The following is a 24,510-nucleotide window of genomic DNA, read 5'->3' as shown; positions in this document are numbered from 1 at the left end:
CAAATATGGACCTGGAGTCACGCCATTAGGTCTCAATAGTCAGCTGTGACGTTCCAGACGAAGGGGATACCAATATGAATTGATATCCACAGTTCAGTCACCTTTCCAGCAAATGAACAGGTAAATCCCTAATCTTGGTGAATGACCTGGGACTGTGGACAGCTGCTCCACCTCACTGCAGTGAATGGAAACCATGGCCATAGGTTTAGCAGCAGGCCAGAAACCAGGATATCCACTTATTTATGTGCTAAAGCTAGCACCAAATTAAAGCCTGCAAGTGGATGAAAAAATGATTTAAATACTCACGTGCAAATATTACCAGTAGCCTCATCACACAATGCATAAATCATACAGCATCCTGAAAGACTCCACTTCCTGCCAGTCTCAGCTGAAAAACAGATTTCCACTCTGCAAGGCCAACTGCCTGTGTCCTATAGACTCCCTAGCATTAAATACATATCATCAGAACAGCCAAGGACAAAAAAAGAAAGAGTTAATTCAGCACACTGAAGCTCCCCCTTCTAACACACAGGCTTTCAAATTGGAACCCCAGGCCTTAGATGATCTTTGAGGAGATCCCAGAATGTTCAAGATCATCAGCTTACTGTCATCACATTTCCGAATTTTTTCCTCGTATTTTGACTTATGTTGCAGTGCAAAAACAAAACACATTTTCTGCAATAATGGCATGTTTCCCTTTGGGTAGCTGACTCAGTCTTTCAGATGTTCGTTAACGGGATCCCTGGAAGTGGGTCACACGTGGGTGAATATTTACAAGAAGTGCATTGCAAGATAAATTGAAAATCAGTGCTCCCATACTCACTCAGCCTAGCATCAAACTACATTCCCAACACGCCCAATGCCTGCCCCATCTAATTTATTCAAAATGTTAATCACCTTCGAGTGAAGTTGGTCCCAGTATCTGTTCTAAATTTACTTTCATAAAATTTGCATTCTGCAGATCTTCTAGCCTAACTATTAATGATAAAATTATGGTAAACATTTATACACACTTCAAGGAGGTCTCCAGTGAACCATCTTCTGTCCAGATTATAGGGCTTTAGCTTCACATCTTTCCTCACTGCTCATTCCCCTCAACACATGAAACGTCAGGCCTTATATTGTGTGCTGCATTGTAGAAGGAATGAACCTGCGACCGGGCAATGCACTGAAACGATTCCTCGTAGCTCAGACCAAGTTACACGATGATGTCTGTCAGAGGAGAACGTTGGCAACTATTGCAACTCATGATCTACATTTGGTGAAGGGACCTTTGCTGTATGATGCCAGACCCTCCCATTCCTTGAAGTACCGGACCACAAAGAAGGTTTAAGATAAAGATTGAGAAGGATATAAGTGGAAGGAGAGCCAGGGAGAAGGAGGCCCCGGGACGTCGGTACCACGGCGGATGAAGATTGTCGGGCAGGAGTGAGGGAAAGGCAGAGCGAGGAGAGAGCGGACCCTATTGTGATGGCGCCGATGAAGATGGCTGCCATCCTTGCGGGCTCCGTGCGTACCAGGCAGCTAAGTGTCCTTTGCTGCTTGGTGCGCTCAGCTCGTTAAGAAAAAAGCATTTCACTGACTGGATTTCACTTGTTGTATTTGGTTACGTGACAAATAAAATTGAAATTGAATATTGTTCTTCTCTGCACCCTATCCAAAACATCCATTACAGAAGCAGCAACAATCATTGTGGTACCTAAACAGTCTGCTTAAAAGGCTCTATCCTCCATAGGTAAAACAGAAACCCAGTAATGCCAATGTTTTGCTGGGATGATCCCACAATCACTGTTCCTGCATTGGAGCACTCAGTTTTACCTGGCTTAAGACAACCAACCCTGTGCTTAAGACAACCAACCCGGTGCTGGGAGAGCTAAAAGGAAATAGTACAACGCAAAGCATTCAAGCAGGAGGCTTACAGCTGATACCAGTACTTGCATCGGCCATACAGTATCACATTCTGTGCAAAAATGCTGTAAATGGGACAAGTTGCAAACCCAGCATAGCAGAGTGGAGAGTAGAATAAGCTGCAGTGGTGATCGGAGACCAGATACTCATTCGTGTAGCACTGGATCTGGGTACAGCAGCATCACTACATACTTGTACAATCGATGCACGTTTCCTGTAGTAATGGCAGACTGTACCTGCCAGATATGTATGCCAGTGCCGTTTATCACACCAAATCCTGTGCACACTAATAGCCCATCGAGAGAAGAAACTGGTAACATATACCCAAAATAAATGGCCTTTCAACTTTAACTATCCTCTTTGAATATGCCTCCAACACAACCCCATCAATAAACCACAGACTTTACAAGTCAGTCAGCATGATGTGTTCCACTTTCACTGCTCTTCAGTCAATTTCCATTTCAATGCTAGTGTTCTAGCCTGAAACCCACTCACCTTCTCATTACAAGGGAAAGGTTTGACTTACCAATACAGGCATGGACTCGGACTGAGAGCTGTGTCCGCAGGATCATGCTGTGCTTCTTTCCCCTCCTGAAAACAAAGAAAGAGAGAGTATTTAGTGATAAAAAAGAGCTGAAGGCAGTATTTTATTTAAAGCCAAACCTCAATTAACCTGCTGGAGCTTTCTAGTTGGGCCCAACAAAACTACTTCCCAACATACTCTGCAAACTCAAGCATGGGACAAGAAAAAATAATTCAGCCAATAAAGGCTAGTCCTTCCACAAGCTACTCATTTGTAGAGTCCACACAACCCAATTCCGATGCAGTGGAAAAGTTCTCAATGGGCCAGAAATTGGTGAACGGGGCTTGCAGCCCCGTTTCTGCACTTGCCCCGCGCTACTGCCGATCAGCTCCAGGGACGCCTGGAATTGGTGTTTCCAGAAGAAGAATCCCGGGCAGCGTATGACGTCACGCCGCCCAGGAGTGCAGCCAGCGCGAAGCCAGGAGCGTGCAGTGCAAGTGAGACACGCCCCTTGAGGTCTCAGTTTCACTGGACACGCCCCCAATGTTTCTGTCAAGCTGCTAAGCATTTTTACATGCAAAGCAGCAGTTTAAATAGGTTTTTGGAAGTTTTGTGAAGATTTTGGTAACTTTTATAAACTTTTTTAAATGTTTACATTATTTTGAGTAATCTGAAGTAGTTTTAAAGAGAATTAAAGCAATTTAAAGACTTTTAAAAGCCCTAAAAGAATTTTTTTAATTCCATTTATTTATTTAGCAATGTCGTCGTCATACGTGTCTTCACACTGTTCCCTTTGGGGAACTGTATGAAGTGGTGGAAGGATTTATGGCCATGATTAACGCTCATTCCGTGACCGTAACCATCTTTGAACCAGGCATTAGGGCGGTTAGTCCTATGGCGGGAGGGTTTTACGGGCTCCCACAAGCTATACAAGGAGGGGGGGCCACCCACACCCACGGACGCAAATATCCCACTGGATGTCAACCCAGAATTTAGAGCCGGAGCTCCGACTCCACTTGCCGGGACTGTCTGGAGCGGGGTTCGAAACCCTACCCTGATCTGGCCCAGCGGCGGGGATCCTACCGCTATGACAAAGGCCCAATCCGATTAGCAACGTGAAATGGCAGCATAGGGCTCCAGTCACGGGGAGGGAAAAGGCACAGGAGACATATGGGTGTCACCTTTTGTGCGGAGTGGGCCTTTTGCGTAGCAGTAAGCATCCCCGCCGCTGGGCCAGAAGGAGTAGGGTTTTGAACCCCACTCCAGACAGTCCCGGCAAGTGGAGTCGGAGTTCCAACTTTAAATTCTGGGTGGACATCCAGCGGGATACTTGCATCTGTGGGTGTTGGTGGCCCCCCCCCCCTCAGATGGGTTGTGGGAGCCCGTAAAACCCTCCCGCCATAGGACTAACCACCCTAATGGCTGGTTCAAAGATGGTTACGGTCACGGAATGAGCGTTAATCACGGCCATAAATCCTTCCACCACTTCATACAGTTCCCCAAAGGGAACAGTGTGAGGATACGTACGATGATGACCTCTTGCGCAATGCACCTCCTTGGACCCTCAGTCGCAGATGCGAGGGGGCAAGTCGTGCAATTGTTAAATTTTTCATTTTATTGACATGTAAAATGTTGGCCCAGTAATTCCCTTCCAACTGCGCGAGTACGGTCGGGGTACTTACGCATCTGGCCGGATGAAATGCCGGTTTTCAGCATGCACAGTGCTTTTGGGGAAAACCGGCATTTCCTGTCCTCTGAACGAAGGGGTTCAGAGGCAGAACGCGTGCGACTGCACAGGCAGCGCGTGCGCAGTATAATTCGCCGCTTTCATTACTGCTTTCAGTGAGGTCAAGTCCTTACAACTTACACATGAAAAAAGCATGGGTACAGTTGCTCCAGAGGCTGCGGAGGAAGATATTTCTTATCGTGGAGCTTCTGAAAGTATGTATGTCTGTATATATTCCTTTGCGTGTTATGTATATATTCCTTTACTTATGTGTATGAATGTATTATTTAATTATGACTTTCAGAGAAAGTAACTTATTGGAAAATCATAATTAAAAACATACATTCATACACATTAGTAAAGGAATATAAAATACGTAAAGGAATATATGTGGACATACATACATAACTCATTCTCACATTCCATTCACACAGCCACAATTGCTCCTTCTACCTACCGTTCTGAAAACCCTTTTTAAAAAAAAAAAAAAAAAAATTTTAACTTTAAAACTTACTTAAAATTTCTTAAAATAACTTCCCTCCCTTTCCCAAACAAAAATATTGCATTTCAGAAGCTCCACGATAAAATGTTTCTTCCTCCGCAGCCAATGAACCACTTTACACTTGCTTTTTTCAAATGTAACTTCTGAGGACTTACCCTCACGGATTTCATGAATGAAATCTACGAAGTTCACTGCGCAAGCGCTGCCTGTGCAGTCGCACGCGCTCGAGGTCTGGAAATGCCGGCGTTCCCCGCATGCACTGTTCATGCTGAACGCCGGCATTTCCAACGGCCAGATGCGTGAGCACCCCGAGCGCACTCACGCCTTTGGCCGCGAATTTCTGGCCCAATATATCTCCCAGCTTCCAAAAAGAAAAAAAAAGGTATTCAACAAAACGCACCCATCTAATCTTACTCCCTACATTTTATCCCAGTTGCTGTCCTCTGTATATCATTTCTTTGAGCCAGCAGCTCAGGAGCCATCCTGTTGCACACAAGATTTGATCATTTTTACCTGTACTGTACCCAGCAGGTTTATCCGGCAACTGGTTGTACACATTTGGAGTTCAGTAATAGACAACACATGGCAGCGTCAACACCCCCAGCCTCCCATGACTGTATAACCCATTAACATGGCCACTTGGGTTAGATACCAGAGCATATCGAGGCCTGTAGAGCTGCACAGTCAATGCCTTCAGGAGAGTGAAATGTTTGAAATTGCAGTTTGCATACGTGCTTCTGTTCAAACCAATGAACAGTCAGTCTCAGAGTACCACTTAGCCCGACTCAGATAATCAGTAAATTGATTTCACGCCACAGAATTAAATCAATTCCTTTTAAAATACAATTGCACTCAGTGCTGGTCAGTTGTGCGCCACAGATAGAAATTCCTCGTATTGTACAGCCGATTATTTGATAAATCTGCAAGAATTACATCATGATTATTAATCCACTAATGGTCATCTTGGGCCAAGGCTACACAGCAAGGACACACAACGTATCACAGACGATGAATAACTTCGATATTAGTATATAATTCAATGTTAGAAGATAGCTAGATGAAAAGCTTTCCCACCTATCCCTTAGAATTGAAAGTGCACATTAATTTAAATATACATCAATGAGAGATTGATGGGCAGTAATCTAATCTTAAAGTTCAGAGATAACCACTGAAGTGTAACCAGTTTATCTCTGAGCCTCTCGATTAGGTTCCTGCCTTGAAATCACTGCCAGCTACTAACTCTTCTCAATTTCACCCGTGAAGGAACAATGGTAGCACACACACCAATACAAAGCCTATAATTATGCTACTTTCCCACTGCTCTGTAGTGCTCCAAGTTACTTACACAGAGTTGTATTATATATCATGTATCATTGCAAGAGGGAGGCAAGAGTGTTTTCACAACTTTGCTAACAACCAAAGCTTCTGCTATGGCAACATCTTTACATGAAAATGTTGAATGAGAATGCCAGCCAGTGCAGTCATTACACAGATGGCTCCAAGGAGCATCGAGCGTCTGAAAGGGGTAGCACAGTTATTACAAATACGTGTCCAATCACCAATTTAACACCAGTGTAAAAGTACTTATGTTGCTCATATTTGTTGACTCCCATCCTTTGGCCAATTCCATGCCAGCGCACCAATCATCTCTTTCCGCCCCATCTTCAGCGAGAGGCAAAATCCAGAGAATGGTTGCCAATTGAGGAATGTCTGATTAAAAGTTCCACTCCCATTCCGTTCCTCTCCCATTCCCCTCAACCGATCAGACAAATCCCAGGAGCTCCAAGCAATATTTCAGAAAAATCCACTCTTGCTGGATCACCTTGTTTCCCAAAAGTCCATCTCCCTCGAGGACTCCAAGGAGACAATAGACTCCATGATCTCTTTCCCAATCCTATGTGACAGGTTGATCACTCTTGGGGACAATTAAAACATCCACACTGTGAAGGAATAAGCCATATAACCTATTCAGAAAAATACACCATTCTATGAAAGAATTCTGGTCTTATTAAAACATGACAAACTGGGTCTGGAAATCTAGAAACCTAACTATGAAAAAGCTGTGATAGCATTCTGGCTATTGAGAGAAGGTAAGTTGTTGACACCGAATCAAAAACCTTATTGAAACAGAAGATTAAAGGCTCCCGACAGTCTGAACCTTTGGGAACAAGACAATAGATCACCCTGTTTGAGATGTTCTAATTTACACTTCATAAACGAGCACATAAAAGTAACAAACATCTACCTTCATAGAAATTATACCAAGTAAAGCACACCTGCTGTTACACCGTTTTATATGATAAATTTAGAACACCTAGAGGAGAGACGTGGTTCTGTAGTGCTACCAGCTGAGGTGACTAAGAACTGCAGGGGTCAGCAGAAAAATTACTAGAGATAATTAGCTTACATCAGCAGAAAACCTTAAAGGAAATACCACTGGAAAAGGGTATAAATATTGAACTCTCAAATGGGATAGTAGACTTGCTTAAAGGGGCAAAGCGATTCTCAGCCTCAGAGCCAGCTCTGTAAGTCTCCAACTCTTTGTACCTCAGGGATCAAAAGGTACTGTATTTGATTTTGGTGGCTATCCTGAATAAAACTAAGAACTGTAAAACTGTAGCAAAGTTAAGATTTGAGTGTAGGTTCTCCGATAATAGAATTGTAAGCTTTCTTTTTATGGAATTGTTAATGTTGTGATTGACGCACCAGCTGTAAATTATATGTTGGTTCTTTAATAAATCTATATATTTTTAGAATTATCTCACATAATACTTTTGTATCAAACTCGCAAACTCAATCTCTGTACACGCTTTGGTGAGGAGTTGTAGAATTCTGGGGGAGTTTCCCAGACCCTCATAATATCCGGAACATTACAGTCTAGCTAAACTTATTAAAAGTGCTATCTGGAGGATGGTTACATTTTCAGGTTGTTCCTTTCCTTTAGGGAGAGATAGTCCAGACCTTTAGACCCAATTAAGTGTCTTTAGGATTCGGCTACCTCAAACTTTAGTTGAAAGTGAACGTCTGAGGAATATGCCTGATCCGGGGTAACCCTAAAGGGGCTAGGACTAGTAATTATCCCTTCAACACATCCTACCTTTCCTCCGGTCTCCTCAGCTGGCATGGGTGGCTTTTAGTTCTGCCCAACTCCCATCACCTCAAAACACACAACATTTGCAGGGTTCTCATTCCTTTTATCACCTTAAATACATGAATTAGATCTCCTCCCAAGTCTCGGATGCTCCAGGGATGGAGTTGGTCTTCATAGCTCACACCATCTCAGACCAGGGATCTGCTTTTCTCTGCATCTTCTGCCAGAGTTAATGTCCTTCTGGAGGGTTTTTTGGGGGGATGGCAATATGAGATACTAGCGACAGTTCACCAAAGAGGTCAAAGCAAAGCCTTCTAAAACCCTCTTATGGACCGTACAGACCAGCAACTGCTCCACTTTGGCCATGGCATCACAACATTGAGCTTGAACCTGCTGTATTCATGTCCTTATTACAAGTACCTATATACATAACTGTGCAGTTGCTTACGTTGGTGGGTTGGTCTATGTCTGTGTGGGAGGAGGCAAGTCAAGAAAATAAGCCAAGATAAAAGAGATTGCTCACTTTCGAGCAATCTAGCAAGATGTTCAAGTGCCCAGTTGACTGCCGATATTCCAAATTAGACATCACATAAAAGATCTAAGATTTTCAACTTTTACAACCAGTTGAAATAATAAAAACAGCGTGCATTCACACAATGCAACTGTAGCATTCTGTGAAGAAGTTTCTCTTTGCTCCAGTGCTGTAGCTGTAGTACAAATGTAACCTGAAATCGGAATTGGGGTCCAACCTGAACAAAAAAGAGAATCCATGGAGGAAATCAGCTTAAATCGCCTACATTTAATCTTATATCTATGCCTCTTGTTCTAGACCCTCAATTACTGGAAACAGTCTGTTTTTATCTACTTTGCCCAATCCCATAATAATTTCAAACACCTTATCTAATTACGGTACCATGTAATCCTCTTTGTTTTAATGAAAACAGCCCCAATTTGTCGAAGTTTTTCTTTGTATTTGTATTTCCTCATACCAGGCAGCATCCTAGCAAACCTGCACTGTACCCTCTATTATCTCAACATCCTTCCTTTCTAGTGTGAAGTCTAAAGCTGCACATAACTCCAACTGTGGTCTTACTAAGCTTTTATATTTCTTACCTTGAAACCCAGTATACTTTAAAACCCAGTATTCCTTTAGCTTTCTTTATGGCCTTATCCACTTGAGGTATCACTTTTAATGTCTTGTGAACCTGATCCTCTGCTCTTCCACATCACCCCCGTCACCAAAGAATAATTACATTCATTTTAAAAATGTACCATCTCACATGTACGGACATTGAACTCCATCTGGCACTTCTTTTGCCCACTCCACCATCTTAACAATATCCCCTTCCTTTGGTCAGAATTATTTACTAAACCTCCTATTTTATAAACTGCAAATTTAGACACCACTCCTTCTAGACCTACATCCAAATCATTGACACACACAATGAACAGAGGCAGCCCCAGAACAGATCCCTGTGGGACACTGCAACCAACCACTGAGAAACTGCCCTTAATACCTACTCTTAGCTTCCTCCCTTCTAACCAGTTTTTACATTCCAATTACTGCCCTCTCCAACTCCCCCTTAAATATACGATCAAAGGCTTTCTGAAAGTCCATATACACTCCATCCACCATGTCTATCAACTCCTCACAGAATGCTCATCAGGTTTGTCAACGATGATTTTCCATTCTGAAATCTATATTGGCTACTAATTATTTTCTTCTCATCTAGGATATTTAATAACTTCATCTTTAAAGATTACAAAATGTTCCCCATCACTTGTAGTGTTGATGCACAGTTAGATCCAATCAATGCTGTATGGCAATATTTGTAAAACAATGATCAAGTCCATTTTGAAACCATGACAGTCTTGCAAATTCATATTTTTGTCTATGTTCATAATGGAGGTGGCACAAGTTTAAGAGCATGGTACAACTTTTCTTGAAGGCTATATGAAAAGAACAAATTTTTTTTTATACGTTCCAGGGTACTGCTGTGAAGATTTTTTTTTTTTTTTATATAAACAGGGCTATCTTAGAAGGTATACTTGTGAGAAATAAGCAATGATCAAATAAACTATTGGGATCATTCTGGACTATTATCGGACATTAGCAGAGGTCAAAGTTTGTCAAGTAATGAAGCAGTGTTAGGTGATGTATATGAAGTTTGGTGTTAAACGACTTTGTGGTCATGCATGAACCTTTAACAATTTAAAAAAAAAACTTTTCTACACTCACTACTGTTTGTTTTGAGTAAGGCTGTAGCACCATTCCCCATCATCTAAACTAAATGAAATTTGACCTTTGTTTGTTGAATGACTCCATCAGTTTTTGTCATTTGCCTCATTAGGGAGATGTGTTGATGGTAATGAGAGCTACTTGTTCATTACATTAATAGTTACCAGCTATGGAAAGTGCCGCAAGAGACTAATATTTCCCGCTTGTTAATATACACAGGAAATTACGTTGATTTCAACCTACACTGGTTGGTAACTTACAAACGCAACTCATTCACTGCTTCAAAAAACATGGGACGAGCATTCGAGACCAAACTTGAACTTGGATTACTCACTCCGATCACGCAGAAGTGGAATCGGTCCTAAACGTTCCATTCTAGCCCACTTCACAAGATACTGTAATTTTCTATTTAAAACAACACAATCTGAAATTATTGCAGAAGATTCAAGGTATTGAGCCAGAAGAAGGATTGCAGTAGCTGCACACAAATAGACATGTAGACAAGTTCAAGGAGCATTAATCATTAGATCATAGAATCGTGCAGCACAGAGGGAGGCCATTCAGCCCATCATTTCTGTCAGTTCTTTGAAAGAGCTATCCAATTAGTCTCGCTCTCCTGCTCTTTCCTTACAGCCCTGCACATTTCTCCTTTTCAGGGATATATCCAATTCCCTTTTCAAAGTTATTACTGAATCTGCCTCCTCCACCCTTTCAGGCAGTGCATTCTACATCATAATAACTAGCGGTGTAAAAAAGTCCTCATCTCCAACCCCCCACCCCCCTCCCAAACCATCTTAAATATGTCTCCTCTGGTTACCAACCCTCCTGCCAGTGGAAACAGTTTCTCCCTATCTACTCATATCAAAACCCCGCAATTTTGAAAATTAAATAACCCCTTAACCTTCTCTGCTCCAAGGAGAATGACCCCAGCTTCTTCAGTCTTCCCAGTACAGGATGAGGATAAAGTACCAGACATATGAGGAAAAGTTAAAAAATCAATCAAGAGGAACTTACTAGATTTAGTAAGTTAAAAAATGGTAAGAGAGTGACTAATTAGACTAGAGAGAGACAAATCACCAGGACCTGATGGTGTAGGAACTGTGGAGGAGCAGCGACAAGTACAGAAATCACCAAGCGCTAGTGGACAGGTGCAAAAAACTATTTAAACGGCTAATGGAATGCTGGCCTTTTCCACAAGGGGCCTGGAATACAAAGGGGTGGAAGGTATGTCACAGTTGTATAAAGCTCTGGTTAAAACTCATTTAGAGTACTGCATTCAGTTCTGGGCACCGCACCTCAGGAAGAATACATTGGTCTAGGAGAGGGTGCAGTGCAGATTCACCAGAATTATATCGGGGCTAAAAAGGTTATATTATGAGTACAGCTTACATAGACTAGACTTGCATTTCCTTGAATATAGAAGATTAAAGGCTGATCTAATAAAAGGTGTTTTAAGATGATTAAAAGGAATTCATAGGGTAGATATAGAGAAACTATTTCCTCTGGTGGGGAGTCCAGAAGGGGGCATAACCTTAAAATTAGCGCCAGGCCATTCAAGGAGTGATGTCAGGAAGCACTTCTTCACACAAAGGATAGTGAAAATCTGGAAAACACTTCCCTCCCAAAACTGCTGAGGCTAGATCAACTGAAAATTTCCAAATGGAGTTTGATAAATTTTTGGTAGGCAAAAGTATTAAGGGTTACGGAACCAAGGCGGGTAGATGGAGCGAAGATACAGATCAGCCATCTATAATTGATTGACTGAACAGGGGCTGAATAGCCGACTTAAGTTCTCCAGTCTCTCCACACAACTGAAGTCCCTCATCCCTGGTACCATTCTGGTAAATCTTCTCTGCACCCTCTCGAACCTTCCTTAAAACAAATCTTACAGGCACATATGTTGCGACTAAGACTTTCAGTCTTACTTTGCCATTTTTCAACTACTGGGAGTGGAGTCTGAAAGGTAGTTATATTATTCTATTTATACTGTTCTACACTTCTGGACGCACGCACATGTGCAGTAAGTACAAGTGTGGGGAAGAAATGGAACTTAGCCAAGTACATTTTTTTTCTACATTAAGAAAATGTTGTATCTTCCTCAAAACAAATTAGCCAAACTAGCCACTGCTTACTTCAGGTTCACACATGAAAGGCCATTTAATTAACAGCTAGTTGGCCAGTACTGGAACTTCTATATTCATAAGAAATAAAAGCCGGAGTAGGCCATTTGGCCCTTTGATCCTGCTCCGCATCATGTATTATACATTATCATCTTTATACCTGATTAAAGCAAAGCACGTTTTACATCTCCATTGTTTTTCCTCCTCATTTTAGTCAAGTTGTGCAAAAACAAAATACAACGGCGGTCATAAAAAATTAGATTTCCAAATGTTTGTATGGGACAAAACTGCTGCAAATTGACACTCACTGGGACCACCTGTTCCAATGACTGCAGTAGCATCGCCTATCCAAAGGAAAACCATGCTATTACTGCAGAAAACATGCTGATCAATACTAGTTCGATCCCCATGGCATTACATATGGGGAGTCCAGGCCAAGTGTTGTATTTACGTGAAGCAGAGTTCAAGGGCAGGTATAATAAAGGGGTGATCTAAGTGAGCAGTTTAAAATGATGAAAGGATTTGATAGGTAGATAAAGAAATGGTTGCCTCTGGGGGAATCCAGAGCAAGGGGGCATAATCTTAAAATTAGAGTTAGGCCATTCAGGAGTGAAATCAGGAAGCACTTCACACAAAAGGGTAGTGGAAATCTGGAACTCTGAAAATACTGGGATGTGGAGCTTTCAAGACAGAGCTATATTGTTGTTAGGCAAGGGAGAAAGTGAAGACACAGAGCCACCATAATCTGATTGAATGGTAGAACAGGCTCAAGGGGCGAATGGCCCACTCCTGCTCCTATTATTGGACCATGGTGTGTAGATGTCATTCAGTCCCCATTTTAAAGTCAGACATTCTGTCCTTATTTTTATATTTCCATTATAAATTTAGCCCCTCCACTGGCAGAAGAGTGCAATTACACTGCAACACATTTATAAAGGGAGATTCTGTTATAAATAGACATTTAAGAACATAAGAAATAGGAGCAGGAATAGGCCACTTGGCCCCTCGAGCCTACTCCGCCATTCAATAAGATCATGGCTGATCTTGGGCTCAAAGCCACTTCCCAGCCCACTCCCCATAACCCTTCACTCCCTTATCTTGCAAAAATCTGTCTAGCGCCACCTTAAATGTATTTAATGATCCAGCCTCCACAGCTCTCTGCGGCAGAGAATTCCACAGATGAAAAAAGTTGATAGGAAAGGCACGCTGTAGAAAACTTGATATATTATATTGATAGATACACCCAAAACAGAAGTGTGATGCTAGTTAAAAAAGCTAAATTGCATGCCAGCATGCCCTACCCCAACACAAATTTGATAACTCTAGTTTATAAACCTACAAACATCCTGATCCTGTTTCTACCTCAGGAGTTATGCAGGACTTGTGCTGGTCCACAATGCAGGAATTTGCAAAGAGAATCCAACACACCAAGAAGACAGACATGCACATCCCTCACTTGACTCCATCCCTAATTCCAGCTGATCAAAAGGGGATCACATGCTTATGCATCAGTAGAACATTAAGGATGGCAAGCACTCGGTCTCCCACACTAGGGACATTAGTCACTACAATCCCCCCCCCACCCACACACACCTCAGGGAACAGGGCACCATACACCACAGTGGATCAGATGCATATCCAGCAGCAGACTTACAACAATTTGGACTTGAGGGATTCACTTCACCCAAGTGCCACTAATTAGAAAAGTTTAAAAACTGGTTGTAAGAAATTGGCTTGGTTGGTGGGGGAGGAGGAAAAGAGGAGACATAAACACATTGAAATCAGAAGCTCTTAAAAAAAAAAAAAAAAAAAAATCAATCGTGGAACAGTTTAAACAGATATGCATCAAATTCAAAAATGACTGCTAGTACTATGTGATCAGAATGTTAAGTGCCAGGTTAAAAAGCAAACAAGCAAAACATTGCCCTTTTATAAAAAATAATCACAGGAGTTTCCTTGTTTGCCAAAGTCCCGTCTGGTGGTCTTCACCATGGCAATGACCCTTGCCCTCTTCCTCTCGACATCTCAGGGATGAACTCCAGTACTGCCATCGCATCCCACATGTTAATAGGAGATTACTAAAGTGCTTAACTAATCAGCTCCTGGAAGCACTGACAGACAGCAGCTTACGTCTGGCATGAAAACAAAAATAAACTCAGTGCTCATACCCTCAGACACCAATTCCGTTGGGTGAAAGAGAGTAATCTAACCAGCCTCTAGGAAAATAGATCCCATTTCTCCCGAACCAGAAAAAGGAACTTTCTTTTCCAACTGCAGTGTAACCCATCGAGAATAATAAAACCAACTGCCAGTGAGACACACACACACAGATATACCCTGTTACTGCTCCAACCGAGAGAGAGAAACAGAGTCAGCACAGATTGTGTAATGAATCTGGGGCCTTCGCCTGGTCTGAACCGCTCAGCTCCTCACAGGAGTTGCATTTTCCTTATGGGCGTTCATCATTATCTCGATGGTGTTGGACCAACTTGACTTGCAAAAGGTTAGTGAGCTGGTGCCAGCAACATTCTATAATCAGGGGCCTCGTGCCCCAGAATCTCTCTTCTCCCCACATGCTGCAGGGACCTCTCCACCCCCACATCCTTCGCCTGCTTCACATTCCTCTCCACGAAAGACACCCAGTCTTACTCCAGCATAACATTTTTTTTAAAACATGCTGCAACGTTGAAGTAGTAACAGAACAAAACAGCCAAGGCAAGGGTTTGAATCTCCATTAATGGGATCCTTGATGAAAAGGTGGAGGATTTCTGCTGGCCTTTATTTATAACAAACACATGAAATGTATTCATACACATTTGTGTATTTTCTATACTGAAATCTTCCCACAATTTTTTTTAAAAACATCTCTGCATTACTAACAAACCTTTACAATAAACTTTTTAAAATCTATGGACCCTTTGCAGTTCTAAAGACCAAGAGCCTCCCTCATAACAAATCCCACTTTAACCACAGCATTAAAAACACTATCGATGTTGACACTGGTCCTTGTGATCGACAACAATTGAATTAGTGCTGGCCTAGCCCCAGATTGACAAGATTAACACTTCAGAGCAACAACGATTCTGCTGGAAAATGCCGACTTATCTTCAGAGTATCCAGCATGGAACGTTTTAACAAAGCAAGTGCTGGGGTAAGTACTGTAGTAGCTAATTCTGGGGAGAAGAAAATGACACCCTGTTGCTTTACCAACATTCATCACCCGAAATAATAAATGGCATTGACATCAACACTCCTAGCAGGTAAACAAAGGAGATGGACCTGCCCTCTACGTTTCCCTTGTGATGACATTTATGCTACAATTGGTCAACAACAGTGACTCCACTAAATACTTCATTGGCTGTAAAGCGCTTGGAGATGTCTGGTGGTCGTGGATGCTATATAAATGCAAGTCTTTCCTTTAAAGGGCAGTAGATCTAGTCGACCGATTACAAGCAGCAAGATAACACCTGCATGTAAATGGGAATACCAAGATCAACAATTTACCAGTGGAAGCCCTGAAGTCATTAATATATGACACTGCTCTATTATCTGTCTTCTGCAATCCACTTTCTGTGCAGGGCCAGGGGGTGGAGGTAGGGTACAGCACACAATCAGCTGCAAAAAAATGCTATGTTTGAAGTCTGGAGATCTGTACATCAGGAGTGGGGCTAAGAATGCGCTGGGTGAAGGGACCACTTTTTTCTGTCTGGGAGGGCAGCTTTGAAGTACAGCTGATTAAAATATTAAAGAACTTTTATGACAGCACTTGGGGCATTTACCTACAAACCCAACGTGCATTCGCAAGATCTCCTCCCGCGCTCTGGAATTCAAGGTGTTAACTCAGCAGTTGTGGTCTGCGAGGGGGGCAATCAAGTGAAGCCATCATCAATGCAGAGGGAAGTGTCTCCAAGTGGCACTCTGATATTTCTGCAGACTGATTCAATTCAGCAAATTGCTCATTAAATAGTGTGGTGTATGTAACCTGTTCCACCTTAAGAGATGTACTACTTTCTCTGGCTGCTGTATACGTAATACCGGTGGTGACCACCGGTATATAAGCACTGTGTAGTAAGATGTATTTCAGATAGTCCTGACCTCCAACCAGTAAAGACCTGTTGAACTTTAATCTTGTAGCCTGTGTTTTATTAATTACAACTAGAACACAGACTTTACAAATAGGGATTTTAAAACACAAAACAGTTCCCATTTAACAAGCTGCTTCACAAACGGAATTAAATACATCCCAATGAATTGCCCGTTTGAAATGAGCACTGTGCAGTTTTATAAAAATGTTCTAAAGTCACGGGAACAGGCAGGTGGTTGTAACGGGGACAGAGTGGTCTCTGGGTAAGCACACACTTCAGTCACCCTAGGCTGCCCAAATGTTGTCAAGAGGTCAGCATGCTCGCTCCCAATTGGTCAGGAGTGCTGGAATGGTTTATTAGACACAAAAAAGGAATTCACAGAATCACAGAAACCACACAGTGCAGATAGAGGCCTGATGCACTATCAATTGCTACAAAAGACTGGAGATTGAGAAAGTAATAAACAGGCTTTTATTACCAAAGAACAGAGCATGCCTCTTGTGGTTGCCTGGTATCCAAAAGGGCTGGAGGCTTCTGAGCAGCGACCTTTATACCCAGCCATGAGGGTGGAGCCAGGGGCGGAGTCAGCTGAGGCATGCACAGACAAGTACAACAATATGCAAGAGTGAACAACAGTACTAACAGTGAACAACAATACTAACAACAGTGGTTTACCACAAGGCCATTTCGGCCCATCGAGCCTGCACCGACACATATCCCACCCTATCCCCGTAACCCCACGTATTTAATCCCCCTAACACTAAGGGTCAATTTATCATAGCCAATCAACCTAACCCGCACATCTTTGGACTGTGGGAGGAAACCGGAGCACCCGGAGTCCAGTTTTTCAGCTATTCTCTGGTCTCCTTTTGATTCTTCCCACGCTATGCACCATTCCTGCCCCTGCTGTTCTCAAGCAGAATCCTAGGTGGCATAAGGAAAGATCAGACAGAATTGACCTCTGCTTTTGCCCTCCCACAAGGCCCTCAACTTCAGCTATAACTAAGGAGTACCAACAGTCTATCAAACCCACAGCACAGGGATGGCCATTAGGATAGCTTCTCAAAAAAATACGACTTATTCAGTGACAGACAGAAAAAAGACAGACCGGCGATGGAGACAAGTGTGCAATAGCAATATCAGGATACCACTCCTGGTCTTTTGTCAACAGAAGCTAAACTTTAAAAAGTACTTGGATGGGGAGGGAGGAGAAGAGGGGAGAAACAGCCTAGGGACACATGCCCACTGGCACAATCAAATCAAATCAACTTTTATTGTCATCGTTAGTGCACAAGTGCAGTACAACGAAATGTAGGCTTGCGGCTCCCGAGAGTGTACATTTAGATTAAGACATTTAAACATTCAACATACATTTGGCTTGTAATACATTAACATAACCATAATAAAGTGCATTGGCAGATGTGCAGGCTTGAGTTTATTTGTGGAGTTCAGTAGGATGACAGCCCTGGGAAAGAAGCTGTTCCTAAATCTGGTCGTACGGGTGCGAATGCATCTGTAGCGTCTCCCAGATGGCAGGAGGGTGAACAGACTGTGGCTGGGGTGGGTAGGGTCTTTGATGATGGACCGGGACCTCCGTAAACAGAGTTTCTGGTATATGTGCTCTATGGTCGGTAGCCGGGTGCCGGTAATGCGTTGGGCAGTTTTGACTACCCGCTGCAGGGCTTTCCGGTCATAGTAGCTACAGCTGCCATACCATACTGTGATACAGTTCGTCAGGATGCTCTCTATTGTGCAGCGGTAAAAGTTAGAGAGGATCAGGGGTGACAGGTTACATCCCTTCAGCCTCCTCAGGAAATATAGGCGCTGCTGGGCCTTCTTCACCAGAGAGGAGGTATTGAGGGACCAGGAGAGGTCTTCCGTGATGTGGACTCCGAGGAACTTAAAGCTGTCCACCCTTTCCACCACAGCCCCATTGATGTGGATGGGGGTGTGACTTCCACCTATAGACTTCCTGAAGTCCACAATGATTTCTTTGGTTTTCTTGATGTTAAGGGCCAGGTTGTTATCGGCGCACCACTTCACGAGATGCTGGACCTCCTCCCTGTAGGCTGACTCATCATTGTTGGTGATCTGGCCTACTACCGTGGTATCATCCGCAAACTTGATGATGGTGTTGGAACCATGAACAGCCACACAGTCGTGGGTGAAGAGGGAGTAGAGGAGGGGGCTCAGCACACATCCTTGTGGGGCCCCTGTGTTCAGGGTCAGGGGGGGGGGGGGGGAGGTGTGGTTACCTAATTTGACAGACTGGGGTCTGTTTGTTAGGAAGTCCAGGGTCCAGTTGCAGAGGGAAGTGTTCAGGCCAAGAGTTTGGAGTTTGGTGGCCAGCTTTTTGGGGACGATAGTGTTGAATGCTGAGCTGTAGTCTATGAACAGCATTCTGATGTAGGTCTCCTTACCATCTAAGTGATTCAGTGCCGAGTGTAGAGCAGTTGTGATTGCATCCTCCGTTGATCTGTTTGCACGATAGGCAAACTGGAGTTGGTCAAGAGAGGCGGGAACACTGGCTTTGATGTGAGCCAGGACCAGTCTCTCGAAACATTTCATTATGATGGGTGTGAGTGCGACAGGTCGATAGTCGTTCAGGCACGTCACAGCAGTTTGTTTTGGCACAGGAATAATGGTAGTGATCTTGCAGCATGTAGGGACTACTGCCTGGGCCAATGACCGATTGAAGATGGCGGTGAAGACATCAGCCAGCTGATCAGCACATTCCTTGAGTACCCGTCCAGGGATGCTATCCGGTCCAGCAGCCGTTAGTGTGTTCACTCCACGTAGAACACCCCTTACGTCGGAGGTCGACAGTGAGCACCTGGTCTTCCAGGGGTAGCAAGGCTTTGGTAGCCGGCTCCCTGTCGAAGCGAGCGTAGAAGTTGTTAAGCTCCTCCGGAAGGGAGGCATCGCTAACCGGGGGGGCTGGCGTTTTTGCCCTTGTAGTCAGTGATGGACTGGATGCCTTGCCACATGCGCCGGGGGTCAGAGTTGTTGTGGAAATGATCCTCTATCCGCAGTGTCGGTTTCCTTTTGGCAGTCCTGATAGCTTTTTAGGTTGGTCCTAGCTACACTGTAAGCCGCCGCGTCGCCAGATTTAAATGCTGCGTCGCGTGCTTTCAACAGCGAGCGGACCTCTCCGTTCATCCAGGGTTTCTGGTTGGGGTATGTCCTGATATTTTTATGGGTCGTGGCGACCTCGACGCAGCTGTTAATGTAGAATAGCACTGTGGATGCGTATTCCTCGATGTCATTATGGGCAAACATGCCCCAATCAGTGCGTTCGAAGCAATCCTGAAGCTCCGAGACTGCCCCCTCTGGCCATACTTTCACTGCTCTCACTGATGTTCTCCCTCTTTTGATGAGCGGTTTGTATGCCGGGGCTAGAAACAGGGAGAGGTGGTCAGACTTCCCAAGGTGGGGGCAGGGAATGGCCTTATAAGCGTTTACAATGCTCATGTAGACTTGATCCAGTGTGTTCTCCCCTCGTGGGGCAGGAAACATTCTGGTGGAATTTAGGTAGTACAGTTTTTAGGTTTGTGTGATTGAAGTCCCCCGCGACGATAAAAGCTCCGTCTGGGTGCGCAGTTTGTTGTTCGCTGATGGCCCTGTAGAGGTCCTTCAGTGCTAGTTTGGCATTGGCGAGTGGTGGGATGTATACCGCAGTGATGATAACAGCCGTGAATTCCCGAGGCAGGTAGAAGGGTCTGCACCTTACCATGAGGAGGGTGAAAATGCTCAGTCTCGGGAGAGACAAAGCCGCTGCGTCCGTGCGCGCCGCCATTAGGGATTGAATTCTGTCACTGTTTAAACCAGTACAGAAGAAATCAGATTATCTTATTAACTAACTGCTGGTACACAGCGGAGGTATTTTGATGTGATGTTCCTCAAACGCAGACATTGCCAAAACAAAAAAACTTAAAAAATATTCTAGCTGAAGGTTTTATGCCATTGGTTTGCATGGAAACAGAATCAGATAGCTTATCATAACTAAGGACCATTACAAAGCGCTTGGAGCTCATCATGATTGCTGGAGAGAGATCAGAACTAATTCTCATTCTTTACATTTTTCTACCCTCACCCCTACCCAAAAAAAAGCGTCAAATACCTGCTCACACCTTAAAGGCTCCAAGGCATAAAAAACGCACTGGTCCTGAAGCAATCACTTAGGACTCAATCTTTACCACAGCCTATTACTGTCCATCAGCAATCTAACACCTACAGCCACAGTACCAACATAAACAGGCTCACATCAAAGAGCAGATGATGTTACTCATTCTCAGTACCTACAAGATTCAGCTTTCATTCCAGTTCTTTGACTAGAAGCGCAGACGATTAATCAGTCTCCTTTCCCCCCACCCCCACCCCACCCTCAGGCAAGTGTTCACGACTCGAACACAAATGCTAGTTCTAAAACACGTTTAGGAATTTTCAAAACGTAGTTACCCTGGGAAAACCGTAACGTGTTAGAGACAATTTTTCCAGGCCATTGTGTATAAAAGGGGGTGGATTTCTTGAACCGAGTGTTGCAATTCTTGTCAGGCTTTCTGTAATTAACCCTCCTCTTCACCACTCTAACCGCTTTACACAAGGTCCTCAAACTCTCCAGCCTGCCAGCACGAAGCTGCGCTTCTGTTTTTTACTGCATCATTTGTGTGGAGGCTGTGCGTCAGTGTTAACGGTCCTGCACAAAGCTTGAGATGGGGACTTCCAGGATAAATACCTCCACGCATGAATAGAAAAGGAATTTTACAGTAACCCACTGGTTCATTGTTTAAAAGCAAGTATAAAGATTAGACAATTAAAAAATGAAATGGTTCTGGTCAGCCGAGAACAGTCCTGAAAGGTGTATGAATGTACATTGTAAACTATGTGCCAATGACCATTTCCTATTGTTAGCGCACAGTAATGGTTATTTGGTCAGTGTGGTTATCATGCATTATCTATCCTCAAGAGAGTCAGTCATAATGGATCCAACTTAATGAAAAAACTAACATATATACACGCGTTATACAAAGAATAAATTACAACAGAGAGAGACAGGCCATTCGGCCCCATCAGTTTATGTTGGCATTTATCCCCCACACAAGCAGTATCCTAATCCCATGTGTCCATTCTGGTCCCATATCCCTTCATCCACATATCTGACCTATTTTTAAATGTTGACATGGTCTCTGTAGTGTCTGTGTATAAGACACAGACTGCAGGAGAAACGGTACAACAGGTGTTTACTCAACGTGGCTCACAGTGGAACTGATCTGTACAGATTACTACTCAGTGCTATATACAGGTGTGGTCACTGCCGGTACTACAGTATACATGAGCTGTAAAAAGTAGTTCCCCCCTTAAAAAAAGGTATATACACATTACAATTCCTCCCCTTTTAGATTAACAGTACCATAACACTCATTTAACAATTAAATATCTAACTAATTACAATTAACACTTTTAACATGCAACATTAGCTGAAAATAATCTATTTATAAATTCAGTCTTTGGGGAGGCTTCCTGATCCTTTCTGGATAGCGCCTTTCCCGAGTGTCTTGCTCTTGGTGCGGAGGCGATTCTGGCCCCCTGTCGTCGGTTGGTTCATCAGCTTCCGATGCTACTGTTTCTGGGGTAGATGCTACCTGTACGTCGGGTTCATCACCAGGTACGTATGGGCGAGGCATGGGGTTGACTTGTTCCTGTGACTCTAGGATCTGGTCAGCATGGCGTCTCACGATGCTCTCCCCAACGTCCACTGTGTACATTAGTGGGCCCTGCCGTGTGCATATCGTTCCTGGCTGCCATTTTTCCGTTCGGTAGTCGCGGGCCAAGACTGGTTGCCCTACATTGAAGCTCCTTGTTGGCTTCTCATGGATGTGCTGGAATTGCTTACTCTCAACATCTCTTCGTACATTTGGTCTGAGCAAATCCAGGCGAGATCTTAACCTTCGGTTAAAGAACATCATGGTTGGGGCCTGGTTAGTGACTGCATGTGTCGCATTCCGGTAGGCGAACAGGAAATTGACAACATTCCGTTGCAGCACAAGGTGGACATTGTACATAGCCTTTATTGCCTTCTTAAAGGTTTGTACGAACCTCTCAGCCAATCCATTTGTGGCTGGATGATACGGGGCGGATGTGTAATGCCTTACCCCATTCCTTTTCATAAATCTTCGAAACTCTTCGGACACAAACTGTGGTCCGTTGTCGGAGCAAATCTGTTCTGGCAAGCCATTCCTGGCAAAAATGGTCCGTAGGACTGCAATAGTTTTCTCCGTGGTGGTGGACGACATTTTGATGACCTCAGGCCATTGAGTGCGCATCCACGGCTATTAAAAACATTGAGTCCACGAATGGACCAGCAAAATCAATATGCACCCGTTGCCATGGAGAGGAGGGCCACTCCCATGGGTGTAGAGGGGCCTGTGGTGGTGCATTTTGGACTTTCTGGCATCCTGAGCAGCTCTTGGTCAGGTCCTCGATTTGTTTATCGATTCCCGGCCACCACACATAAGCCCTGGCTAGGCTTTTCATTTTTACCCCTCCCAGATGACCCTCATGAAGCTCATTGAGCACTCTATCCCTTAACTTGGGTGGAATTACCACTCGGGATCCACACATCAAGGTCCCCCGGCACACTGACAGCTGTTCTCTCCTTGTCGAGAATGCTGGCAACAGTGAGTCGCTATATGCTGGCCATCCCTTCACCGTCAAATCATATACCCGAGACAGTGTCTGGTCATTTCGGGTTTCCTTTGATACAAGCGTTAGTTACCGGTAAGTATTCAACTATAGTCGAACGGAATATTTCGACAGGATCCACTGCTGGTGCTTCCTCCGCAGTAGGCAGTGGCAGGCGTGATAGTCCATCAGCATTTCCATGCTGTTTCGTGCCCTTCTATTCAATCTCAGTGGTGCGCCCCTAGAAAAAGTGACCATCTTTGTAGTCGTTGCGCAATCACCGGAACGCCCTTCTTCGGATTAAAAATGGAGACAAGAGGCTGGTGATCAGTCAGCAGGGTGAATTTCTGCCTGTGCAGATAGTGATTGAACTTTTTCACTCCCCACACTAGGCTGAGTGCCTCCCTTTCAATCTGGGCGTAGTTACGCTCGGCTGAGGTTAGTGATCGTGACACAAAGGCTATTGGCCTCTCTGAGCCGTCCGAGAATTTGTGCGACAGCACCGCTCCAATGCCATAGAGTGACGCATCACATGCCAACAGAATTGGTAATGCCGGGTTGTAATGGGCCAATACCTCTTTCGATGTGATTAGTGTTTTGCTCTTCTGGAAAGCTCGTCTACATTCGTCACTCCACTTCCATGGCACCCCAGTTTGCAGTGTGTTCAGTGGGTGTAGTACTGTAGACAAATTCGGCAAGAACTTATGGTAGTAGTTTACCAGCCCGAGGAACGACCTCAGTTGTGACACATTTTCCGGTGCTGGAGCCTTGACTACTGCCTCAATCTTCTCTGGGGACTTATGTAACCCCTCTAATCGATAATGTGGCCACAATACGAGATCTGTTTTCTAAAAAACTCGCATTTGGGGCGGTTAGCTTGGAGCCCATATTCCTGCAATCAAGTGAGCACCTGCTCCAGGTTGGCAAGGTGATCACTGTCATTTTCGCCCGTGACCAGGATGTCGTCCAAATAACACTGGGTCCCTGGGATCCCTTGCAGGACTTGTTCCATTGCCCTCTGCCAAATAGCCGGAGCTGATGCTACCCCGAATACCAGCCAGTTGTATCTTTATGGGTGTTGATTGTGAGGTATTTTTTTGATGCTTCTTCTACCTCCATTTGCAGATACGCCTGGGCCAGATCAATCTTAGTGAAGCGTTTCCCTCCAGATAGCGAGCCGAAAATATCTTCAATCCACGGAAGTGGATATTGTATGGTGTGAAGGACCGGGTTCACTGTTACCTTAAAGTCCCCACAGATGCGAACCTTCCTTGGTTCCCCAGGCGTGCTGCTCAACGACTTTCATCACAGACGATGGGTGTAGCCCACTCGCTCAGGACAGTACACCTGAACGTTCCGGACTCTCCAGCTCTGCTTCGACGGCTGGGTGGATCGCATAAGGTACCGGTCTGGCCTTAAAAAATTTTGGGCTTGCGTTTTCTTCTATTTTAATCGTCGCTGTCATGCCTTTTAGTGTTCCGAGTCCTTGCTGGAACACTTCTTTCGCAACAGTTAGGATCTTTGACAGTCACCCAGGTGTGATGTCGTCATCCTTTGTGTCAGCCACAGTCAGTGCCTGTAAGGAATGCCAATCCAGTTGTATTTTCCGGATCCATTCACGTCCCAGTAATGGTG

At 44.1% G+C, this 24,510-nt stretch overlaps 1 protein-coding gene across 8 annotated transcripts in view; it reads right to left on the bottom strand.

Annotated features, from left to right (window-relative positions):
* Positions 1–24,510, bottom strand: part of fhod3b (formin homology 2 domain containing 3b) — a 724,225-nt gene that overhangs the window by 655,232 nt on the left and 44,483 nt on the right. For all 8 annotated transcript variants that reach the window (XM_085989128.1, XM_085989121.1, XM_085989122.1 and 5 more), the window contains exon 4: positions 2,435–2,499. In XM_085989128.1, coding sequence (XP_085845254.1) covers positions 2,435–2,499 — 65 coding nt within the window. The remainder of the gene's footprint in view (positions 1–2,434; positions 2,500–24,510) is intronic.

Source organism: Somniosus microcephalus, chromosome 5 (genome assembly GCF_052327205.1).
Source record: "Somniosus microcephalus isolate GS21.2 chromosome 5, FLI_Smic_1.0, whole genome shotgun sequence".
In the NCBI taxonomy this organism is placed as follows: Eukaryota; Metazoa; Chordata; class Chondrichthyes; order Squaliformes; family Somniosidae; genus Somniosus; species Somniosus microcephalus.
This window is presented reverse-complemented; position numbering and strand designations above follow the sequence as displayed.